Genomic DNA, 23652 nt, shown 5'->3' with positions numbered 1-23652 from the left:
TGCTGATAGAGCGTTCCTGGTGGTTCCCTGACCTCAGGCAGAGGTTACCTGCCCCAGCCCCATGTGCGTGGCAGGGCTTCCAAGGGAGGAAGCAGATCCAGTGTTTCCTAGACGCTGGCTGTGTCACAGTTTCCAAAGGTAAAGGGAAAATGCCATTTGGGTTTTTTTCCCCAAGTACAAAAATTTTAAGAGCATATATTAGTTTTGAGCTGGTCTAGAGGAGAGCTTTTGAGGAGAGCAACGAAAGAAAGGTTAGAAGGATCACATTATATATATGTATCAATACAGAACAGATAGATGATAGATAACAGATATATGACAGATCAAGAGGTACATATACATACCTATTGTTATGTACATGTACATAAGAAATGAATGATTGTCAGCAGATAATGGGTAGTTAGGTAAATAGACAGATCAATAGATGATAGATAGATGGATAGATAGTTGATTGATAGACAATAGATGATTGGTTGATTGATAGATAGATAACAGATGGATGGATTGATACTATCCATACACACATGCTTATCATTTGGATTGGGCAAAACGTTCATTTTGTTTTTTCCATAAGATCACTCGAAAACCTGAATGAGCTTTTTGGCCAACCCAATACACACACACACACACACACACACACACTCACACACATGTAAATCCCTCCTCTTTAGTAAGTGAGGAAAGAGGAAGGATAAGAAATGCAGGTATTTCTTGGCCAGTGACCCTGATCATCACATACACGCCTACCCCCAGGGACCTGACCCTGACTTCCCAGCCCACCCCTGGGCACATCAGCAGCCAGTGTTTTCTGATTCCATGTCCAGCACACCCTGCACACCTCCCCCCACTGCCTGGACCTTTGCCAGGGGGTCCTTTTGTCCCCAGGTAAGACTGAACATCATCATACCTTGCTTCTCAGAGTCTGATTTCTGGCCCATCTTCTCAGATCCCAGAATGAGATTCTCAGAGAAGGTAGGGAGCAACCAAGAGAGAAATGAGGTCACAGGTGTCACAGAGACCCAGGAACCACCACCGCTCCCCTGGGCCCTATATCCCCCCATCTCTATAGTCGAGGCAAAAGCCACAGCTGGGTCACTCGGCCGTCACCACTCTGAATTGATTTTCCCATGCCATTCAAAAAGTGGCTCCATAGACTAATTGGCTGTCTGGGTCTGGCTAGTTCTAGGTTTGGTCGAAAGAAAACTTCTGGAAGTTTCATAGTCTGTAATCATAGTCTATAATTACTAAAAAAAAAAAAAAAAAAAAAAGATGTATCACTTCCTCCTGTGCATAGTCCAAACTGAGTAGGTCTCCAGAAAGACTTCTAATTTTTTGAAGGCTGAGGCTCATCCTATTAAAGAAAATAGGTTTCTAAAGATAATTGTGTGAGGGAGTTTCTGGGTGGAATGGGTCAAGATCAGTCAAAAGAGAAAGGAACAACAACAAAAAGTGTAGGCAACAACAACATCCTGGTAAGGAAAATGTTCTTTTTTATGTGTTTAAAAAAAAATTTTTATGATTTTTTTTTTCCTTTGGCCGTGCCCCACAGCTTGTGGGGTCCATTCCCTTCTCCAGGGGATCTTCCGAATCCAAGGATCAAACTCATGTCTCCCACATTGCAGGCAGATTCTCTACCATCTGAGTCGCCAGGGAAGCTCCTTAGTTCCCTGAAGTGAAGTCACTTAGTCATGTCTGGCTCTTTGCAACCCCATAGACTGTAGCCTACCAGGCTTATCTGTCCATGGGATTTTCCAGGCAAGAATACTGGAGTGGGTTGCCATTTCCTTGTCCGGAAGATCCTCTCATCCCAGGGATTGAACCCGGGTCTCCCGCATTGTAGGCAGACGCTTTACCCTCTGAGCCACCAGGGAAGTTCCCTGACCGGGGATCAAACCCAGGCCCCCCTGAAGTGGAAGTGCGGAGTCCCAGCCCCTGGATCACCAGGGAAGTCCCAGAAAGGAAGTCACTCTGAATGTCACAGTAGAAGTGACTCCTGTGGAATGTAGGCCCAGAAGGAAACCCCATCCCCAAACAAGTAACTGGGCCAAGCTTGCTAGTGGCTGCCCTGGGAGAGGGTGTCACACAGCCCTCTTTGCTGGTGTCATCCCGGGACGTCCCCGCTCCAGCTGTGGTCTCTTGATTTCCTGAGCAGTTACGCCGAGGTCCGGGTGGAGAGGAGGCAGGAATTGGCGCTGGAGGACCCACTGCTGGAGACCGTCCACCCTTCGGCACTGAAGGTAATCTGATCCCCAGCAGAGGAGGAAGGCAAAGTTCGACTGAGTAGAATCTTTCATGAGCTGTCATCATAAGAATAGTAATACTGAAGTGGCAGGTCATGTTTCTTGAGCTCTTGCTATGTTCCCAGTACTGTTCAATGTAATTTTGGGGGTGTTTGCTTACTTGCCCCTCATGAGGTTCCTGCGAGGTGGGCGCGGTCACTGTCCTTCAGGTGAGGCTGAGCGTACCGTGGACGCAGATAACGTATCTGAGGTCCCGGAGGCTGGGAACTCACAGAGCTGTGCAAGGAAGCAGCCTGCTGACTCAAAGCAGGGTTTGGTGAGCTTCCCGCCTTAGAAGAATGACTGTGCAGGCAAGCCTCGGAGATGCTGCAGCTTCCAGACCACCACAGTAAAGTGAACGTCACCACAGAGCAAATCCCATTGCTTTTTTGGTTTCCTTGTGCACATGCACGATGTGTGGACCCTATTCTGTAGTCTGTTAAGTGTGCAAGTGGACGTGTTAGTCCCGCAGTCGTGTCTGACTCTGTGACCCCATGGACTGCAGCCCACCAGGCTCCTCTGTCCATGGGGATTCTCCAGGCAGCAATACTGGAGTGGGGTGCCATGCCCTCCTCCAGGGGATCTTCCCAACCCAGGGATCGAACCCAGGTCTCTCGCATTGCAGGCAGATCCTTTACTGTCTGAGCCACCAGGGCAGCCCAACTGTTTTTTTTTTTTTTTAATGGCATACCTTAAAAAACTTTATTGCTAAAAAACGGTAAGCAGCATCTAACAAGACAGGATTGCCATAAACCTTCAGTTTGTAAAAAATCACACTCTCCAAGAAGTGTGATAAAGGGAAACACAATAAAACAATGTCTGCCTGTAGGTAAGTCCACTCTGTGTCTCCCACAGGTGAAAAGCGGAGGTTATTCCATCATCCCATCGAGGTGGGACACAGTCTGTGCATCCTGTCCTCCCCTTAGCCTAAGTGCTGTACCCTTCCCTCAAAAAGAGCACCCCGTAAGCTCATTGCCCCTCACACCTTCTATGGTATCGCTAGCGGGGTGTACTTGCTGCTTCTGTGTCTGGGGGTCTGATCTGACACCCATGTTGGAGCCAGCCTGGCATCAGGGAGCCCTGAGAGGCATGGGGAGGTGTTTCTCTTCACAAAGCCCAGAGCTCTTTCCTCTCCAGCCTGAGTCCCTGGCATGCTCTGGCAAGGCAGCCCTCATCTCTGACAACTCAACAGAAACTCACAAGCAGACCAGAACCCTGTTTCTCAAAGGTCATTCTTCAAGCAGACACACATGTTGGGAGGAAAAAAGAGAAAGCAAGAATAGGAATGTTGTATTTCATCAAAGCTAAGAAGCCATCGATTGTAAGATCTATCTCTATCTTCACTAAGAAACAGAGAAAGCTGTCAATCTGTGAAGTCAGGATTTCTTATTGTGAGTTGAAGGACATATCCCAATTTAATTTTATGTCAAAATGTGGGAGGGAAGTTCATCTTAGAATTGATGAAACACAGTTCAAGTTCCAGCCTGCCCATGACCTAGAATCTAGAGTCTCTGGCCAGAAATTGACACAACAGCAATGGTCAGTTTATCTTTTCTATGTGCTGGGAAACAAACAGAAAAAATTAATGTGATTTGCTTTATTGTGATACTCACTTTACTGCAGTCCGTGGACCATAGATGCATCTCTGGTCCATTAAGAACTGAGTTAGGAAGAGGAAGAGATCCCCTTTAGAGACCAGAATGCGTTTGCATCTTTGCTGAACCTCTCCCACTGACAGGCAAAGTGATGCTGCATTGTGCGGTGATTCCTCACCAGCACCATGGTACGACACCTCTGTCATTGTTCATGGACGTGTTTATTACCCAGCTCTGTCACAGGAGTTCATCATATGTCATGTCCAAGGCTGGGATTAAGTTCTTCATAGGCAGGTGTTCAACACAGCTGAAGATCAGGCACACTGTGGGTCTTCCAGTCTGAAATTCATTATTAAGGTTCCCTATCGTTGAGGAATATTAGAGCCCAATGAAACTTCTCATCAACATGCGCTTGTGTATATACACACAGAGGACTCTTGAGAGTCCCTTGGACAGCAAGAAAATCAAACCAGTCACTCCTAAAGGAAATGAACCCTGAATATTCATTGGAAGGACTGATGCTGAAGCTCCAATACTTTGGCCACGTGCTGCGAAGAGCTGATTCATTGGAAAAGACCCTGATGCTGGGGAGGATTGAAGGCAGGAGGAGAAGGAGTCGGCAGTGGATGTGATGGTTGGATGGCACCATCAACTCAATGGACATGAGTTGGAGCAAACTCCAGGAGATGGTGAAGGACAGGGAAGCCTGGCGTGCTGCTGTCTGCAGGATCGCAAAGAGTTGGACATGACTGAGCAACTGAACAACAAACACAAATACAGTCTCAGGCTGTCAGATTCAGAAGGCCCTTTTAAAGTCACAGCTCCAGGACTGTGCTTTTCAAACTCTCAGCAGTAATGGACCATTTGGGTTTTTAATTTCAAATCTGTCACTGACGGATGCTCTATAAGATGCAGACTCCCCTGCTTGGGTGTGATGTACGGCAGATGACTAGAAAAGTTTCTCAGCTCTTCCTGTCACTTCCTGCACTTACTTGTCTGCTGACCAGGCACACAGAATTCACCTGGGACCCCACTCTAAAAGGTGGGGATCTGGGGAAAAGCACTCTTCTTGCCTGGTCACGTAAGACCCAGTGGTTACATAGGTTGTGAGAGCTGGACCGTAAAGAAGGCAGAGTGCCAAAGAATTGATGCCGTTGAACTATGGCGCTGGAGAAGACTCTTGAGAGTCCCTTTGACAGCAAAGAGATCATATCAGTCAATCTTAAAGGAAATCAACCCTGAATAATCATTGGAAGGCCTGATGCTGAAGCTGAAACTCCAGTATTTTGGTCACCTGATACAAAGAACTGACTCATTGGGGAAGACCCTGATGCTAGGAAAGATTGAGGGCAGAAGGAGAAGAAGGATGCAATGGGGATGGCATCACTGATGCAATGGACATGAACTTGGGAAAACCCCAGGAGATGGTGAGGGTCAGGGAAGCCTGGCGTGTGCAGTCCATGGGGTTGCAAAGAGTTGGACACAACTGGGCGACTGAACAACAACTTCTTGCCTGGAGAATCCCATGGACAGAGGAGCCTGGTGGGCTACAGTCTATTGGGTCACAAAGAGTCAGACACAGCTGAAGCGACTTAGCTCGAATGCACGCTGTGACCAAGCAGTAGGGTCTGAAAACAGACACTGAACCCAGCAAACCCAGACACACCCTGCGATTCCGTTTTGCACAAAGGCCTTTGTGGCTGGTAGCAATCATTTCAGGCCTGTTTGGGCACACTAAGGGTCCACCCTCACTGGAGGCCCAACTCAAAGGACAGGACTGTCATGTAGACTTAGACACGGGGATTTAAGATCTGAGGCCAGGGACACCAGCCTGTCCAAACAGCCCAGGAATCTCACCATCCTTCTGAGAATAGGAAGGAGCCCCGCTCAGGAGAGTAATCATTATGTTTCTTCTTTAGCTTACAAATCACTAGAGTCCTCTTCTTAGGCTGATGAGCCAGGTGGCACTTGTGATAAAGAACCCACCTGCCAGCGCAGAGATGTGGGTTTGACCCCTGGGTCGGGAAGACCCCCTGGAGGAAGGCAGAGCAATCCTCTCCAGTATTCTTGCCTGGAAAATCCCACAGACAGAGGCGCTTGGCGGGCTACAGTCCACGGGGTCGCAAAGAGTCGAACATGACTGAAGCGATTTAGCACGCATGCACGCGTGACACCTGAGCCAACGCAGGATGGAAAGGTGGTTCCTCAGGGCTGGAAAGTCACAGCTGCTTTCTCTTCATGCCATGCTCTTGAGGCAGAGGCCCCCTGGGGGCCCAACGACAGTTAGGATCCTGGGGTCAAGAATTGGAGACCTTTGCCCCTCAGCCTATTCTGCACTCGGGTGCCTTGAGGCTGCAGAGGAAGAGCAGTGGGGAGACGGTGTCTAGAACAGTCCAAAGGCATCTGTCTGATTGGAGTATTTATTTTTTTATTTTTTAGATATTTGTTTCTTTGGCTGCATCAGGTCTTGGTTGTAGTACCTTCATTGTGGGATCTTTATTGCAGGCTTCTCTAGTTGCAGAGCTCAGGCTTCTCTCTCTAATTGGGGTGCACAGGCTTAGTTGCCCCAAAGTATATGGGATCTTAATTCCCCAACCAGGGATGGAACCCACGTCCCCTGCATTGGAAGGCGGATTCTCAACCACTGGACCATCAGGGAAGTCCCAGAGTATTTTTCTTTTTTTAGATTTTTTTTTAATGAACATTTTTGAAGTCTTTATTGAATTTGTTACAGTATTCTTTCGGTTTTATGTTTGGTTTTTGACTGGGAGGCATGTGGTATTCTAGCTCGAGAGGCGTGTGAGCAGGGATTGAACCTGAGCCCCTGCATTGCATTGGAGGGTGAAGTCCTAACCGGATGTCCAGGGAAGTCCCTCATTGGAGTATGAATAACCCAGTCCCACCAGCAACCTTATTTCTAGAATCTGTCTCTCCACCCGCCTTCAGGGAAAGCCAAGATTCTGGGCTGCTGCTGCTGCTGCTAAGTCACTTCAGTTGCATCTGACTCTGTGCGACCCCATAGACGGCAGCCCACCAGGCTCCCCTGTCCCTTGAATTCTCCAGGCAAGAACACTGGAGTGGGTTGCCATTTCCTTCTCCAATGCATGAAAGTGAAAAGGGAAAGCGAAGTCGCTCAGTCATGTCTGACTCCTAGCAACCCCATGGACTGCAGCCTACCAGGCTCCTCCATCCATGGGATTTTCCAGGCAAGAGTTCTGGAGTGGGTTGCCATTGCCTGCTCCGAGATTCTGGGCATGAGGTGACAATTTTAAGGAAAAACAAAATGCCAGGTTAACTATGAAAATCTAAAATATCAAAATAGAAGGCAAGAAAGTGTAATAAACACTGCTTACAGGCTGAAAAAACCCTGAAACTCAGTTGCTCAGTCATCTCCTACTCTTTGCAACCCCATGGACTGTAGCCCACCAGGCTCCTCTGTCCATGGGATTCTCCAGGCAAGAATACTGGAGTGGGTTACCATGCCCTCTTCCAGGGGATCTTCCCAACCCAGGGTTTGAACCCAGGTCTTCCACATTGCAGGCGGATTCTTTACCATCTGAACCCCCAGGGAAGCTATCAGGCCCTCAGAGATGCCAGATTATATATTTGTATAAGTAGTCCTCCTGAATGAGTTTGGAATTCTCTCCAAGCAGCTATAGTATTTCTCTCAGCATCCTTCAAGCTTTCCTACGTATTTAGAGGACAACTAAAATAACATAGCTCATTGCCATGGTCTTGATGCTGAAACACGGACTCTGGGTGTGTGTGTGTGTTTCAGGACAAGGGCTCCAGCCTGGAACCTCAGCAGCACTTTAATGCACTTGACCTGGGCACCTCAGGCCTTAACACCAGTCACTCACCATCGGCCTCCTCACGAAGTTCCCACAAATCCTCGCGCACAGCCATGTCAGAGCCCACCTGTAAGTGAGACTCTGCAGAGGGCAGGGCGGTTGGGAGTATACACAGAGTCCCACCAGGGACCCCACATTCAAGGAGAAGCAGGGCAGTCGTGGCATGAAGCTGAAGTCGCCATCTGGTCCCCACTCCTTGCTTTCTTTCCCGCTAGCTTCCTCCCCCCGCCCCGCCCCAGCCTGCTGCATGCTCTGCTGCCCCACGAGGCCGACATACAGCAGGTGTCCTGCAGGCCTGGGGAGCCATGTGATCAGGCAGGCGGCTGAACCACGCGGTGCACCTAAAGCCTGTGGGTGCTCCGCTGTCATCCCCCGGTTCCCCAGGCGAGGCTGGAGGCTGGCAGAACTTCCGGGCCTCTCGGCACCACCCCCACTGCTGCTAGGCTTCCTTCATCCGATTCCAAGCAGGTCCATGTTTCATGCACACCGTGGTCACCCTCCCCCTCGTTTTAAAATTTTTATCTATTTATTTATTTATGGCTGTGCTGGGTCTTCACTGCTGTGTGCAGGCTTTCTCTAGTTGCAGCTAGCGGGAAGTCTTCTCCAGTTGCGGTGCGCGGGCTGCTCATTGCGGAGGCTTCTCTTGTTGCAGAGCATGGGCTCTAGGGCTCGCGGGCTTCAGCCGTGGGCCCAGTGGTTGTGGCGCACGGGTATCGTTGCCCCGCAGCCTGTGGAATCATCCCACACCAGGGATGGAACTTGTGTCCCTTACCTTGGCAGGATTCTTAACCACTGGACCACCAGGGAAGTTCTCTCCCCCTCTTTTGATAAGAGAGCTGTTAAGTGTGTGCAAGTCTGCAAGGTGCCATGTTTTCTTGCAGCCACTCCAAGCAAGCTGAGGGCAGAGGCCAGCACCCCGGCTTTGCCCAGATCGGCCCAAGAGCTCCCAGTGCCAGGACTCAGCCAGGCAGCCGCGATGCCGGTATGTGTGTGACCCCAAACTTTCCCCCTAGACTGTGCTACAGCACTGCAGGGGCCTGCCAGGCCACGGGACTGCGGGCGGCATCTTCCTAGAGAACACACTGTACTTAGAGACTGTGGGTGGCGGGCGGGGGTGGGAAGCTAAGTAGCTTAATTGGCAACTAATTTGAAACACTCTGATCCCAAAATTAACATGGATGTATATCCACAGAGTGCAAAATCCAAAGGAGTTTTAAAGCTTGAAACTTCAAACCTGGGGGGGTCCCATCCCCAGAGCCTCTGGGGGTACATGATCAGGACCCTCCCATTTTGGACCCCTATTCCCAGTGAAAATGTCTAAGAAGCTTGGTGTCAATAAAAATGTTCCTTGGCATATATTGGGTTGCCCAAAAAGTTTGTTTGGGTTTTTCCATTTCATCTTATGTAAAAGCCAAATGAACTTATTGGTCAACCCAGAATCAAGCAGCATCCTTCATACATGCCAGGCCTCTCCAGGACTCATTGGAAAAGACCCTGATGCTGGGAAAGATTGAGGGCAAGAGGAGAAGTGGATGACGGAGGATGAGGTGGCTGGATGGCATCACTGACTCAATGGATATGAGTTTGAGCAAGCTTCCAGAGATGGTGAAGGACAGGGAAGGCAGGGGTGCTGCAGGCCAGGAGTCCCAAAGAGTCAGACGTGAGTGAGTGACTGAAGAACAACCACTCCAGGGTGTCAGGGAACATGGCCTCCTAGAGAGCACACTGGATGGATGCAGAGTCACTGATGTACATACCCTACTCCGGTGATCCATCACAAGCTGCCAACCACACCACACTCAGTGGCATAAAGCTTCCAGGATTTTCCATGTTCACAGATTCTGAGTCAGAAATTCAGAAAGGGCACAGTGGGGGTGACTCCTGTCTGCTGCCTGGTGTTGGAGGGCTCCCCATTCAGGGCTGGGAGGTCCACATCCCCGGCCTGTGCATCCCCAGCTGAAGGTGGGCTCAGCCAAGAGCATCTTCTGTTGACCTGCATGGGCGTCTCCATGCCATCCTCCCAGCAAGGCTCCGGGTTCCAAGATGAAGACTCTGGAGAAGGACCGCCCATGAGAGCCAAACACAAGCCACCTGGCTTTCCGTGCCCTCCCCTTCAAGTCCTAATACATTACCTCCACCATCCCTCTCGGTCAGAGTAGTCACAAGCTCACCCATGGAGTGGGACACAGACCTTGCTTTTGAGGGGGAAAGTGTCCCCAAATTTGGGGGTCACATTCAGATAGTTGCCAAGTACCTTCTTCCCATCCCTGGCTAACATTTTGCAGATGGGAATGAAGTCACTGGGTTTTCCCGGTGGCTCAGCAGTAAAGAATCCCCTTGCAATGCAGGAGTCACAGGAGACCCAAGTTCAATCCCTGGGTTGGGAAGATCCCCTGGAAGAGGGCATAGCAACCCACTCTAATATTCTTGCCTGGGAAATCCCATGGACAGAGGAGCCTGGCGGCCTACAGCCCATGGGGTCGCAAAGAGTCAGACACGACTGAGCAACTGAGCATGCATAAAGGGCCAAAAACGTGAGAGTCTACCGTCTGAGCTCCTGGTCCTTGGAGACCACCTCTTTTCTTGAACACCTCTAAACCTTTCTTCATGGGCTTCCCAGGTGGTCAGTGGTAAAGAACCCACCTGCCAATGCAGGAGACAGGTTCAATCCCTGGACTGGGAAGATCCCCTGGAAGAGGGAATGGCTACCCACTCCAGGGTTCTAACCTGTTAAATCCCATGGACAGAGGAGCCTGGCTGACTACAGTACATGGGGTCACAAAAAAGAAACAACTTCGCAACTAAATGACAATGAACCTTTCTTCTTAAGTGCTCCTCAAATTTTCCACTTGTTCAGGAATACTGAAAATACAGTACGCACAGTGAAGCAAAAAGGCTTGGACTCATGCCACCTGCTTCAAATATCACTCACTTCATCTATTTAGTAACTGTGTGGCTCTCAGTAAGTTAACTAACCTGTGTCTAGGTTTGGGAATAATCATAATACCTTCTAGCTTGAGAATTGAGTGAGTTAACACATCAAAGAGAGTACCAGGTGGTGGCAGAGACTCTAGAAATGGGCCACAGCTAGAAATAGTAATAGATGAGGAAGCTGAAACTCAGAGAGGTGGACAGAAGAGCTATTTGAACTCAGGTCATCCAGTTCCAAGCCTGGCTTTCTAGCCACTGTAGCAAACTGCTCTTCTAACAGCTTCGGGTTGCAGGGTTCCTCCACCCAGTTGAGCAATGGAACAAAATTGGGAGAATCGGAACCAGCCCCTAGGACTCTCATTCAAAACAAGCTGCTCTGCCCCCAGTGCTGTCCTGGGGGGCAACTTGCCATTGGACCTGCTTTACATAGCCCCCAGGGCCTGGGGCAATGATGGAATAGCTTCAGAAGAATCTTTTTACTCTTAAAAATTCTCAAGAGCTTCATGAAGCTGAGGGTTGCGTTTCTTGTTTCTACACATTGTTCTCCCCCAATTCTAGTCCATCCCCCCACAGCCCCCTGCCCACAAGGTCTGGGATTCAGCTGACCTTGCAGGACTCTCTCCACCAGATTCCAGCAGTGTCCGGTGAAACTGCAGCCACAAACAGTGCCTGGGCAAGGCAGTGATAGAGAGCGTGCCGGTGCATCTGTCCAAGTTAGTGTGAGTGTTGAGCCGCAAGGCCACACAGAGCCAACACTGGTTATGAGTTCCCGTTCTTTCTGCTGCACAACACCGCTGAGAAAGTATCAGTTTAGGAAAAGACCAACCAAACCCACCAAGAATGGAGCCAAGAACAGGAGGGGAGGGAGGGTGGCGTGACAATGCCCAGCTCCAGCTGGTGGTGGTGATTCTGCGGAACACACGATGGTGGGAACGTCGGGCCTGAGTGGTCCTAGGACCCCTGCCTGTTACCAGCTGTGTGTCAGCTCTGACTCCATTCCCTGCAAGGGTATTAGCCTGTGACCCCACCTTTTCAGGGGAACATATACCTTCCAGAAGTGAGCGATCCACTCTAGGGCCGAAGGGCCTCCTTGAAGCCAGAGAGCCCAGCTGGCTGAGAGACAGCGCCCCATCACTTCTGTAATAACCCTGAGAAGCTTATATGTATCAAAGCCACCCTCTCTCTCTCCCCCAGGCCCCCTTGCCAGCCCCAGCGTCCTGTGACCTCACACAGCAGCTCCTGCCTCAGACCATCTTGCAGAGCCCACCTGCCCCGGTATCACAGGTGAGTTTGGGACTCAGGGCAAGGGCGACCCAGTGAGGCACTTCCTTGAGAAAGGATGCTGAAATCCACTGGAGGGTGTGGGTACACTGGTGCCAACATACAGGCTCCAGACCAAGGCCCCCAAAACGAGACTCTTTCTCCCCACGTGCAGGCAAGGCCTGTTGAGTTGTGGACCTCCCCCCTTCCCCTGCCTCTCCCCGCTGTCCTCATCTCCGTCCATCTTCCCATTGATCTTCCCCGGCATCTATCTCTCAATCCTGTCAACAATCTTGCTTCATCCCTTGGCCACTTTTCTGTGTTCCTCTCATTTTTCATGACTCCTGATTGATCACAATATTTTAGAGAAGGTCTGAGTTAGGACAAATGTCATAGGAAGACTCTACAAGGATTTAAAAGCTCTGAGTCCAGTACTATAAATACCACATTTTTAAAAAAATAAAGGATCAGGGCTTTGTGGAGTAATTCCTGCTTTGTTTCAACAACATTCAATGAGTTACTATTTGGGTCAGTCAGAGAGTGAGTGTGAAGGAGGCAAGGATGCTTGTCACAGGGCCCTCGCTTTTGGACTCAGAGTTGAAGGGAGAGATGCTCATGTGAACAGAGAAGCTACCATGCAGTGTGTGTTTTTATAGAACCAGTTTAAAAAAAAATGTATATATATATATTCTGCCTGTGGAACTCCAAGAGCAGTTGAGCTGACTGGTCAGACCTCAGATTTCAATTCTTTTGTGGGATATTGAATTTTGCCCCCTCCCTGGCCACAAGGGGGTCCTGGAGGCAGTCTATCAACATGTGCCCCTGGCCATACTCTTGCTAAAATGTAGAGTCTGTCTTGCTGCCAATCTGGCACCACTGATGAAAATCTTTTCAGAACATATGCCTGTCCCATTAACAGCGGCCTCGTATGTTTTCCTAGAATAAGAAAGACACATGCTAGCATGTGCCTCTTGCTAGAGTTAGGCTTAAGGAAGGATATAAAACCAACCCATGCAGAATTGACTAACATGCTCTCTATTCATCCTCATTAGGAAAAAAAAGAATTATTTTTCTGTCTTCAAATTCCCAAGGCACATTTGGTAGAAAGTAACTTCTTTTACCCACAGGCCCTTGAAATGAGAATTCCTTTGACTTGTGAGTCTTCCATAGGAAAGAATGTCTTTGTTTTATAATAAGTCATGGTGTGATGAAGGCCCTTTTTGAATTCTAATTTTTCATATATTGAACCTCATTTTAATTAACACTAACAGTTCTTAGTCTCTTAGGCATATTATACTTAATAGCTGTATTCTTTAAGAGGTCCTTGCATAATGCTGTCCTTTCATGTCAGACAGTTTTTCTCATGCCTACTCATGTGAAAAATGAGATTCTGCAGTTTTCTCTTTCCCCTCACTGATGTTATCACTGAGGGACCCCATCAGGGAAAGGGGAAATATAAAATAAAGTCCAAACTCTGGGAAATTGGCTATCTGGGTAAGAGATGCTTTTGCTTCATGGTGTGTTGCTAACGTGTCTCTAAGTTGGGATAAAACTCTTAATCAAAAAGGCCATGATCAAGAATATAACAAGACTGGAGACTGTTATACAGAGTGAAGTAATTCAGAAAGAGAAAAGCAAATATTGCATATTAACATATATATATATATATATATATATATATATATGGAATCTAGAAGAATGGTACAGATGGACCTATTTGCAAGGCAGCAATGGAGACACAGACTTAGACGATGGACTTGTGGATACAACAGGAGGAGAGAGTGGGACGAATTGAAAGCGTAGGGTGGAAGTATATACGTTACCATATGTAAACTAGATAGCCAGTGGGAATTCGCTGTATAATGCAGGGAGCTAACCTGGTGCCTGTGACAAACTAGAGGGGTGGAATGGGACAGCAAGTGGGAGGGAGGTTCAGGACGGGAGGGAACATGTGTGTACCTATGGCTGATTCATGTTGGTATATGGCAGAAACCAATACAACATTATAAAGCAATTATCCTCCAATTAAAAGTAAATAAATTTTAAAGAAAGAATATAACAAGAGATTCGCGTCTGGGGATTCCTGGAATGCCTTAGGAAAATAAGAATAATACTAGAAGTAATTAACACTCGTGAAATATGGTGCTGAGCCCTCACTGATGACTGCCTCCAGCCGCCTCATTGTTTCCCTTGGGAGCCAAGGGGCAGTCCAGAGCATCCTCTCTGGACATGGGTGTTATAGCCTGGACAGTCTCCAGACTTTAGGGAACCCAGCGCAGGAGCTTTTGTCTTTTGTTGTCTTAACTGAATACCTGATAGACCTTTTCTTTCTCAATCGAATTCTCTTTCAAAATCCTAGCTTGGTGTTTTGATCAGTGAGATTTCTGAGCGAGGTTTTTGTGATACGGTTGGTATAGAGCAGATATTTTTAAACAAATGTTTAGGAGCGGATTTTTTAACCAATATTTTTTATTGAAGTGTAGTTGATTTACAATGTGTTAATTTCTGATATGCAACAAAGCAATTCACTTATATGTGCGTTCGTGCTAAGTCGCTTCAGTTGTGTCTAACTCTTTGCAGTCCTATGGACTGTAGCCTGCCAGGCTCCTCTGTCCATGGAATTCTCCAGGCAAGAATACTGGAACAGGTTGCCATTTCCTACTCCAGGGGATCTTCACAACCCAGGAATCGAACCTGCATCTCTTATGTCTCCTGCATTGGCAGGCAGGTTCTTTACCACTAGTGCCACCTGGGAAGCCCATATATGTATGTATATATTCACATTCCATACGAATCCTAATGCTGGCCCTCCCAGACTAACAGTGCATTAGCTCCTCTGTCCGTGGAATTCTACAAGTAAGAATACTGAGGTGGACTGCCATTTCCATCTTTCAGGGATCTTCCCAACCCAGGTCTCCTGTATTGCAGGTGGACTCTTTACTGTCTGAAGCCCATACATATACACAGTCTATATGAATCCCAAAGCTGGCCCTCCCAGATGAGAGTGCAAAGAATTAGACCTGCAGGTCCTCAAGGGCCTGAGAAAAGCTCACAGGGGAGTTCCAGGGCCACCCCCACCCTTATCCAGAGCCCGTGCCCATGGGCAAGCTCCCCAGCAGTGGGTCAGGGATGCTGCAAAGAGAGGGAAAGGCCCTGAAAGTGCACGGGCCACTCAGAGCAACAGCAATATCCGTCTGCATGGCTGAAATAGCGCGCTCACTGGGTTCTGTGTCTTGACCCCACCTTCAAGTTTTCAGCACAGCTCAGCATGTTCCAGACCATCAAAGACCAGCTGGAGCAGCGGACACGCATCCTGCAAGCCAACATCCGGTGGCAGCAGGAAGAACTGCACAAGATCCAGGAGCAGCTCTGCCTGGTTCAGGACTCCAACGTCCAGGTGATGCCCCTTACTGGGCCAGCGGTCCCCGGGCTCTGTGCTTCCCACCGCTGTGTGATGTGCCCTAATCCGCCCTTTCAGGGCAGCCAGGACTCCCTCCAAGGTTCACTAGGCTGCCTTACTGTGCCCTGCCTCCTGAACAAACTGAAACCTCTACCAGTGAACTGCCAGTAAGGAGCCCCACCGCCACCATCCCCGGCTCCAGGCCAAACGTAAAATTCACATGACAGCCTTTTCACTCACCCCTCACTCTGTTGGGCACACATCTCCTGTGCGGCCTGCACTTTGTTTCATGTGTTTGGTGGTTAGTCACCCGTACAGACACCAGCCTCCCTCCCATGGAGTTTTACACTCCCCAGCACCTGTGTGACTGCTCTCCGAGCACCCAACCCAGGCTGCTGACAAAGAGATGGTCTACTCTTTGCTCCCATCCAAAACATGAATGCAGGGAGACACGAATCTGTGCCCATTGCCCCCTGCAGGGGGGCTGCCCAGGAGCCAGAGACTAGAGGTCACCACCCCCAGGCCACCCCCATTGCAGCATGGCAATTGGGGTTCCCTCTGACAGCAGCTGCTTTTAATTGGACCCCACCCCACCCCAGCCCCAGATGTCACTTCTTTGAATCCTATCTGAAGATTCCTTTCTGGAGGGAAAAACTATATATATTGGATCTCTTTCAAGGTTAAATTATTTTTACCAAGTTTCATTTAAATCAATCCAGGACTGTTTTTCTTCCAAAGAGCATTCTTTGGGCCCAGCCTTTGATTGTAAATGTAGCCAACCTTGGAGTCTGCCCTGAGTGAGGTAAGCCTTGGCACCCATCTAGGTGGGAACAGATAGAAGCAAAAGAGACCCCTGAGGGAAATGGCTAGGGCGCTGACCCTGCCGTCCACTCCACCCCCCATGCCCCCACCATCCATGCAACCTCTCCTGTGGACATAAGAACACCTTGAACTGACATGAACACAGGGTAGTACAAAGGTGTTGGGCAGCCTGGAGACTCCTAGAGACAGCCATCCTGCCTCCCTGGATCCCCACAGATGTTCCTGGTGGGCTTTACTTATGCTCTAAACCCGGGGCTGCCCTCTTTGGACTGGCCAGCCCCGCCCACAAGCCTTTGCCCCGCCCACAGCCCTGTGCTCCACCTATAACCCTTCACCCCGCCCACAGCCCTGTGCTCCGCCTATAACCCTTTGCCCTACCCACAGCTCTATGCTCGGCCTACAACCCTTCGCCCCGCCCACAGCCCTGTGCTCCGCCTATAACCCTTCGCCCCGCCCACAGCCCTGTGCTCCGCCTATAACCCTTCGCCCCGCCCACAGCCCTGTGCTCCGCCTATAACCCTTCGCCCCGCCCACAGCCCTGTGCTCCGCCTATAACCCTTTGCCCCGCCCACAGCTCTATGCTCGGCCTATAACCCTTCGCCCCGCCCACAGCCCTGTGCTCCGCCTATAACCCTTTGCCCCGCCCACAGCTCTATGCTCGGCCTATAAACCTTCGCCCCGCCCACAGCCCTGTGCTCCTATAACCCTTCGCCCCGCCCACAGCCCTGTGCTCCCCCAACCTCCTGAGTGACATCCCCAAGTTGCCAAGGGACAGTACTGCAGCACTTATGTGAAGACACAAGGGGTCATCAAAGTGCCTTGATCTTGGTCCTCACCAATCCAGGGTCTAGTGACTAGAATTCCTGACTCTAATGACTTGAATAGAATTTTTACTTTACCAGGAAGAGGGCACTGAGCCAGAAACTGCTAAAAGCAAGGTGGGCGGATGAATATCCGCCTCGGAGCCCAGACTTCTCTATTTTCAAAGCTGAACTCTGAAGTGACAGGGACACAAGGCTATCTCTTTTGCTCGCTGGTATGAAGCGTTATTATTTTTCTTCCTCCTGACAGTGCATTTTGTTGACCCCCAAGGTCTAGCACCTGAGCTTTGTGAGTGATGACGTGGGCACCAGGGCTCCACGTGTTATTCCGCTGGTTTCTTCCCTTACCTTATCTTTGCAGTGGAATTTTCCAATGAGCTTGGAAATCCACAGTTAAACCAGAGAACGAGTCCTCAAAGAGTCTTTTTTCGTGTATTTTTGCACGTTTAAGGATTTAAAGAGATACGTTCCGAAATGTTCAGGCAAAATGTGGGTTTTTTTTTAAAAAAAATAAGTGAGTCAAGCATAAAAGATAAGCAAGTAAAAATTACTCCAATCCTCCCAAAAAAAGTGGGAGGATAGATTAAATAAGAGCAAAACGTGGATAATTGCTGAAGCCTAGCATTGATATATGGGGTTTCATTATACAGTATCTATTTTCTGTACTTCTGAAATGTTCTGTAATAATAAGTCTGTGTAAAGCTACGCATATAAGAACAATGAAAACCACATGTGAGCAGTAGGATTAGTTTGGTGGAAAATTAAAGGTGTTTTGTTTTTTTTTTCTCAGATGACTTTGCCCACTTGAATCAGGCTTTCTATAAAACTGACTCCAGAGCACTGTTGAGAAGTCATCTTCTTAAGCCATACAATTCTCCTTTACTGTCACTAAAGCAGGGGCGTGGACATGGACAGTAGCAAATCCTACCCCTTCCCCACTCCCCCCAGGTCCATTATTCCCAACTTCAGTGGATTTTTTCCTACCTATTCCATTGGCTTGGAGCTTCATTGAGTCTATGTAGGCCTGAGGTGCTTGCTAAGTATATTTTTTTTTTCCAAAAAAGATTGGGTTATGAGGGAGACATTCTCAGGATGTGGTGTTTGCACCTAGATGGGATCATGAAGGGTGCTACATAGAGAGCTGTTCAGCTGAAATGCTGTCACCTCTGCGTCCTTGGGAGGGCACCTCTTAATTTATTTTTGAGAGTACTCATGCCCTCTACTGGCGACGCCAAGAAATATAGAGAAGGACACCTGTGGCGATGGCAGATGTGTTCTCTGATTGGGTTCTTTCATCCATCTTTCTATCAGTCCATCCTTCCACCCTTCTTTCCATCCCTCTGTCCACACATCTATCCATTCATCCACCGTCCATCCCCCCATCCATCCACACACCACCCACCCACCCCTCCACCCTGCCATCCATCCATCCATCTAGCAGACACCCAGTATGTTCCAGGCAATTGGTTAGGTACTGTGGGGACACAGGAATAAACAGAATAAGGTTTCGGCCCTCAGAGAACATACATCAATGGGACAGAGTAGCAGACCCAGCAGTCTCTGCCTTAATACAAACATAAACAGTCTCCCTTCTTTGAGCAAAACTTGATTTGTTTGTTCGTTTATTTATTCTATTCATTCACTTCTAAGTTTTTTTCTTTCTTTTTCTTTTTTTTAACTGTGTCTTTGCTGTGCTCAGGCCCCTCTCTAGTTGCAGTACACAGGCTTCTTATTGTGGTCGCTTCTCCTGCTGCAGAGATGGGCTCTAGGGTGCGAGGGCTCAGTAGTTGTGGTTGCACAGGCTTAGTTGCTCCATGGCGTGTGGGTGGGATCTTCCCAGACCAGTGATCAAACCTATGTCCCCTGCATTGGCAGGCAGATTCTTACTCACTGGACCACCAAGGAGGTCCTCAGATAGTTTTTATATGCCTAAAGAGGCAAAGGAGCAAAAGGAACTCCTTTTGTATTTTAAATATTGTTATCCCCTAACATTTATTGAGCACCTAGGATTATGCCTCAGCATAAATCCCATTAAATCTTTTATGAGGTATATGGTGTTAATGGTACTGTTTTATTAGTGAGGAAACTAACAGTCAATTTGAAGTTTTTGAAAATTGCCCAAGTTCATACCACTAGCATGTGGTGGGGTTGGAATTTGAACTAAAGTCTGTGGGATTTAAGCTAGATGATACTGCCTACCATAAATAAAGGTTGCATTTGTCTGAACTCTAATCAGAAGGTAAATTGTATATCACCAGAAAAATGTTTGCTATTTAGTTTGAATACTGGGTTTTTGCTGTAATGTAAATTACCTCGTGTGCTATGAATAAGCCAGCTTGCTGAGGTTGTGTAAAGCACTAATTCTGAACATTCGGGTATTGGATCTGAGAGGATGGAGAGCCAGAAAATTCTTCTTAACTTCTAAAGTGACAAAGAGCCTTCAGTCGAAATTACAGGTTTTTCTGGTGGGTTGGGGCAGGAAGGAAAGTGGGGAGACTCGCCTGGTGGTGTGGCTGGAGGGGCATTAGATGGTCATCTTGCTCAGGGCTTGACACACCCTATGGAGCAGATGCTGGAACTAACTGATTAAGCATCTGCCTGGCGTGATTCCACAGCTGTCGTTCCAAAACCACCCTGTCACTCAGCACGTGTCAGCATGTCAGTTCCATACTGGGTGTGAGGTTATGCCACCCTGAATGCAGGAATTTGGGGCAAAGTTCTAGACGATCAGGGGGGAGAGTCTTTCAGCCCTCAGAGCTAAGGATCTAAAAATGGAGTGGGATACGGCTTGTCAAGAATCTGATACAGATAATGGAAGTGAAAGTGTCAGTTGCTCAGTCATCTCTGACTCTTTGTGACCCCAGGGACTATAGCCCTCCAGGCTCCTCTGTCCATGGAATTCTCCAGGCCAGAATACTGGAGTGGGTTGCCATTCGCTCCTCCAGGGGATTTTCCTGAGCCAGGGACTGAACCCAGGTCTCCTGCATTCCAGGCAGATTCTTTACCGTCTGGGCCACCAGGGAAGCCCATAGTATAAATAATACCAGTTTTTAATGCCCAAGAGGAGCTTTTGTTAAAAAGAGCTAGTCACAGGTCTTAAGTTTAAAGTATGATAGAAATTACTAAAGTTCTCTTTCTTAAAGCTTTACAGTCAATCCACAGATTACATTTTATTTACAAATCTACTGACATGGCCAAAAATACCAGTGCTTTTACTTGTGTTCGCATTCAATTAATTTATAAATTTGACAAATGGTAAATAACATTCATTATGACAACCATTAATTTACAAATTTAATGTCGCTTAACTTTTCAGACAGTTCATGTTCCTGGCTAGGCAGACTTACAAACCTAAGAAGTAAATCTTTCTGGGCCCTTAAGGAATTCTCTTTAAAAATTTTTTTTATTTCTGTATTATTTCTGGCTTTTCTGGGGCTTTGTTGCTTCAAGCAGTCTTTCTCTAGTTGTGGCAAATGGGGGCTTCTCTTTGTTGGGGTGTGCAGGCTCCTCACTGCGGGGGCTTCTCTTGTGGAGCACAACCTGTAGGTGCATGGATCTCAGTCGCTGTGGCTTGTAACCTCAGTAGTTGAGGCTCACGAGCTTAGTTACGCGACGAGGCAAGTGGCATCTTCCCAGACCAGGGATCGAACCTGCATCCTGTGCATTGGCAGGCAGATTCTTTACCATTGAGCCAACAAGGAAGTCCTTAAGGAATTGTTTTAAATTGGATACACCAAATTTATAAACAGAGTAGACCAAGGTTCTCATAACCTTTTAAACACTCTTTACAAACTGGACCAAATTCTCTTAAACCTTTGCCATTAAAACCACCAGGCTGGGCTGGTGCACTGGGATGACCCAGAGGGATGGGATGGGGAGGGAGGTGGGAGGGGGGGTTCAGGATGGGGAACACGTGTAAATCCATGGCTGATTCATGTCATTGTGTGGCAAAAACCACCACAATATTGTAAAGTAATTAGCCTCCAATTAATAAAAACAAATGAAAAAACTAAATTTAAAAAAAAAACTACCAGGCTGATAAAGCTGTGCTTATTGAATGTCTGAGGCATACTAAATAACACTTAGAGACTAGTGTGGTGATTGTAAAACTTTTCTTAAACATCATTTTAAAGTTCATGGACTTGATGTTATGTCATCCTTTGGAGTTAACCTGCCTTCTTGGGAATGCAGAGGCACCTAGTTAACCAGGGCAGAACTGCCCTCTTAGCCGGGAGCTAGATGGATGATACAAACCATAGGATGGGTACAGATGGTGGTCACTGGTCAGAGATGCAAGCCCGGGCATAGGTCCTACTGCCAGGACGATGTGTCCCCCACCACCAGTCAACCAGCCCTCTGCCACCATGATTGTGTTATTCCTTCCATTCACAAGATGTTTCTCCTTCTAATAAGAAAGTGACAAGCCAGTACAGACTAAATGAGCGTGTCGAGTGGCATACCTGGGTCTCAGCATCTTTCACACTGTTAGACCCGCGTCACTGGACCAGAGACTTCTTGAGGGCCAGGTGGCATCCCTGCCACCGGCTGCCCCCTCTGGTTCATGCACTCTGCGGGTGGCCTCCCAGGCACTCACTGTCTCCACGTCCAGTGGGTGAACCTTCCCAGGCAGGTCAGTGTGAGTGAGAAAGCTGCCATTGTGCCGGGCATAGGCAGGCCATACAAAGAAGGGGAGGGCCCGTGTGGGCAGTGATCACAGCCTTACAGCGTTTCTGTTGTGCTTCCAGATGTTTCTGCAGCAGCCAGATGGATCCCTGAGCTTCAGCAGTGCCCAGCGGTCGGAGACTCAGCAGCAGCTCCAGCAGAGGTCCGGCCCAGGTCCCCAGCTTGTGGCCAGCCCGCAGCTTCCGGGGCAGATAGCCTCTGCCCAGGTCACGAACCAGCACCTGCTAAGAGAATCGAGTGTGATATCGACCCAGGTAAATGTGCTCATCTCCAGACTCAGCCCCTGTCACCAGCAGATGGTCTTCACCAATCAGAAATCTACTCCTATGACCAGAGCTGGATAATCATGATGGGGTTTTTCTTGTCTTTGTCACTTTGAAGTCCCAAGTTCTACTGGTTCCCTTCTGTGTTTTATCACTATATTAAAATGCTTTCAAGGCATCATGCAGCTGGAACATTCAGCTCTGATTCTGAGCTTGGCTGAAGGTAGAAATGGCCATCTCTGACATGCAGGCTGAAAGCCACACATCCCCACATATGGGGACACACATGTGTCTTTCGTGGCCATTATCAACCCTGGCTTTAGGCTTCACACCTGCCAGTGCAGGAGACATGAGACAGAGGTTTGATCCCTGGGTCAGGAAGATCCCCTGCAGGAGGAAATGGCAACCCACTCCAGTATTCTTGCCTGGGACATCCCACGGACAGAGGAACCTGGCAGGCTACAGTCCATAGGGTCACACAGACATGACTGAAGCGGCTTAGCATGCACGCACACGTGTGAGAACAGTTATCCACTTCTGTCTACCATCCCTTTCTGCAGAGTCACCATGTGCCTCCTGGTCCCCCAGATTCCCTCTCAAGCCCTGCCGTCACAGTCATTACCACTTACTGCAAGCCACCGGTGACCTTGCATCTGACAGGGTCACCCATCAATCAGTGGCACTTGAACCCAATGGATTCAAGAAGTTCTGAGCCCCTGCTTCCAAACCATCACAGCTTGGAAGGCTGGATACAGCTTTTCCTGAAGCCTCTTTTATTTATACACATAATCATGGATTTGGGCTTCCCTGGTGGCTTGGCACGGAGAAGGCAATGGCACCCCACTCCAGTACTCTTGCCTGGAAAATCCCATGGACGGAGGAGCCTGGTAGGCTGCAGTCCATGGGGTCACTGAGAGTCAGACACGATTGAGCGACTTCACTTTCACTTTTCACTTTCATGCATTGGAGAAGGAAATGGCAACCCACTCCAGTGTTCTTGCCTGGAGAATCCCAGGGACGGGGGAGCCTGGTGGGCTGCCATCTATGGGGTCTCACAGAGTCGGACACGACTGAAGCGACTTAGCAGCAGCAGCAGGTGGCTCAGCAGTAAAGAATCCACCTGCCAGTACAGGAGACATGGGTTTGATCCCTGGGTCAGGAAGACCCCCTGGAGAAGTGAATGGCAATCCACTACAGCATTCTTGCCAGGCAAGAGGAGGAGGAGCCTGGTGAACTACAGCCCATGGGGTTGTAGTCCCACAGGACTTAGGAACTAAATAACAAACCATCATGGACTCAGTAATGGCATGCCTGCCGCAAGCCTGGCACTGTCCTTTAAATCCCAAAGGGTTTAAAGAATCCTTGAGATGCTTACAGTCCAACAGGAAAGCCAGTCATAACACCAAAACATCATAATGATGGTCAGTGGGCCCTAAATGTTCAGAAAGGTCTAAGCGGGTAAAAGAAAGAGGTTCTGGGGAGGTAACACCTGAGTTGAGCTGAAGGTTTACCTTTCTTGTTTCGATGGTTGCTCCAGGGTCCAAAGCCATTGAGAAGCTCACAGGTGATTCAGGGGAGCAGCCTGACACCCCAGTTTAGCAGCACCACCACTGCGCTCCCGTCAGCTCTGAGCCTGACCACGCCAGCTTCCGCCTCCCAGGAGGCCCCCCAGGGCCAACCCAGCCCGGACTTCAGCCATGACCGGCAGCTCAGGTATAGACTCTGTCCTTGTTGGAAAGGTAACTGA

The 23652-nt window shown here is 48.7% G+C and overlaps 1 protein-coding gene across 3 annotated transcripts in view; it reads left to right on the top strand.

The window, feature by feature from the left end:
* NPAS2 (neuronal PAS domain protein 2) overlaps positions 1–23652 on the top strand; it is a 129036-nt gene that overhangs the window by 93245 nt on the left and 12139 nt on the right. For 2 of the 3 annotated variants that reach the window (XM_061155916.1, XM_061155915.1), the window contains exons 12-18: positions 2153–2237; positions 7653–7794; positions 8607–8707; positions 11851–11940; positions 15167–15313; positions 21705–21896; positions 23443–23618. In XM_061155916.1, the coding sequence (XP_061011899.1) occupies positions 2153–2237; positions 7653–7794; positions 8607–8707; positions 11851–11940; positions 15167–15313; positions 21705–21896; positions 23443–23618 (933 nt within the window). The remainder of the gene's footprint in view (positions 1–2152; positions 2238–7652; positions 7795–8606; positions 8708–11850; positions 11941–15166; positions 15314–21704; positions 21897–23442; positions 23619–23652) is intronic. The other variant, XM_061155918.1, reaches the window with a different exon arrangement.

Source organism: Dama dama, chromosome 11 (genome assembly GCF_033118175.1).
Source record: "Dama dama isolate Ldn47 chromosome 11, ASM3311817v1, whole genome shotgun sequence".
In the NCBI taxonomy this organism is placed as follows: domain Eukaryota; kingdom Metazoa; phylum Chordata; class Mammalia; order Artiodactyla; family Cervidae; genus Dama; species Dama dama.
The sequence above is the reverse complement of the archived record's forward strand: the minus strand, read 5'-3'. Positions and strand labels throughout refer to the sequence as shown.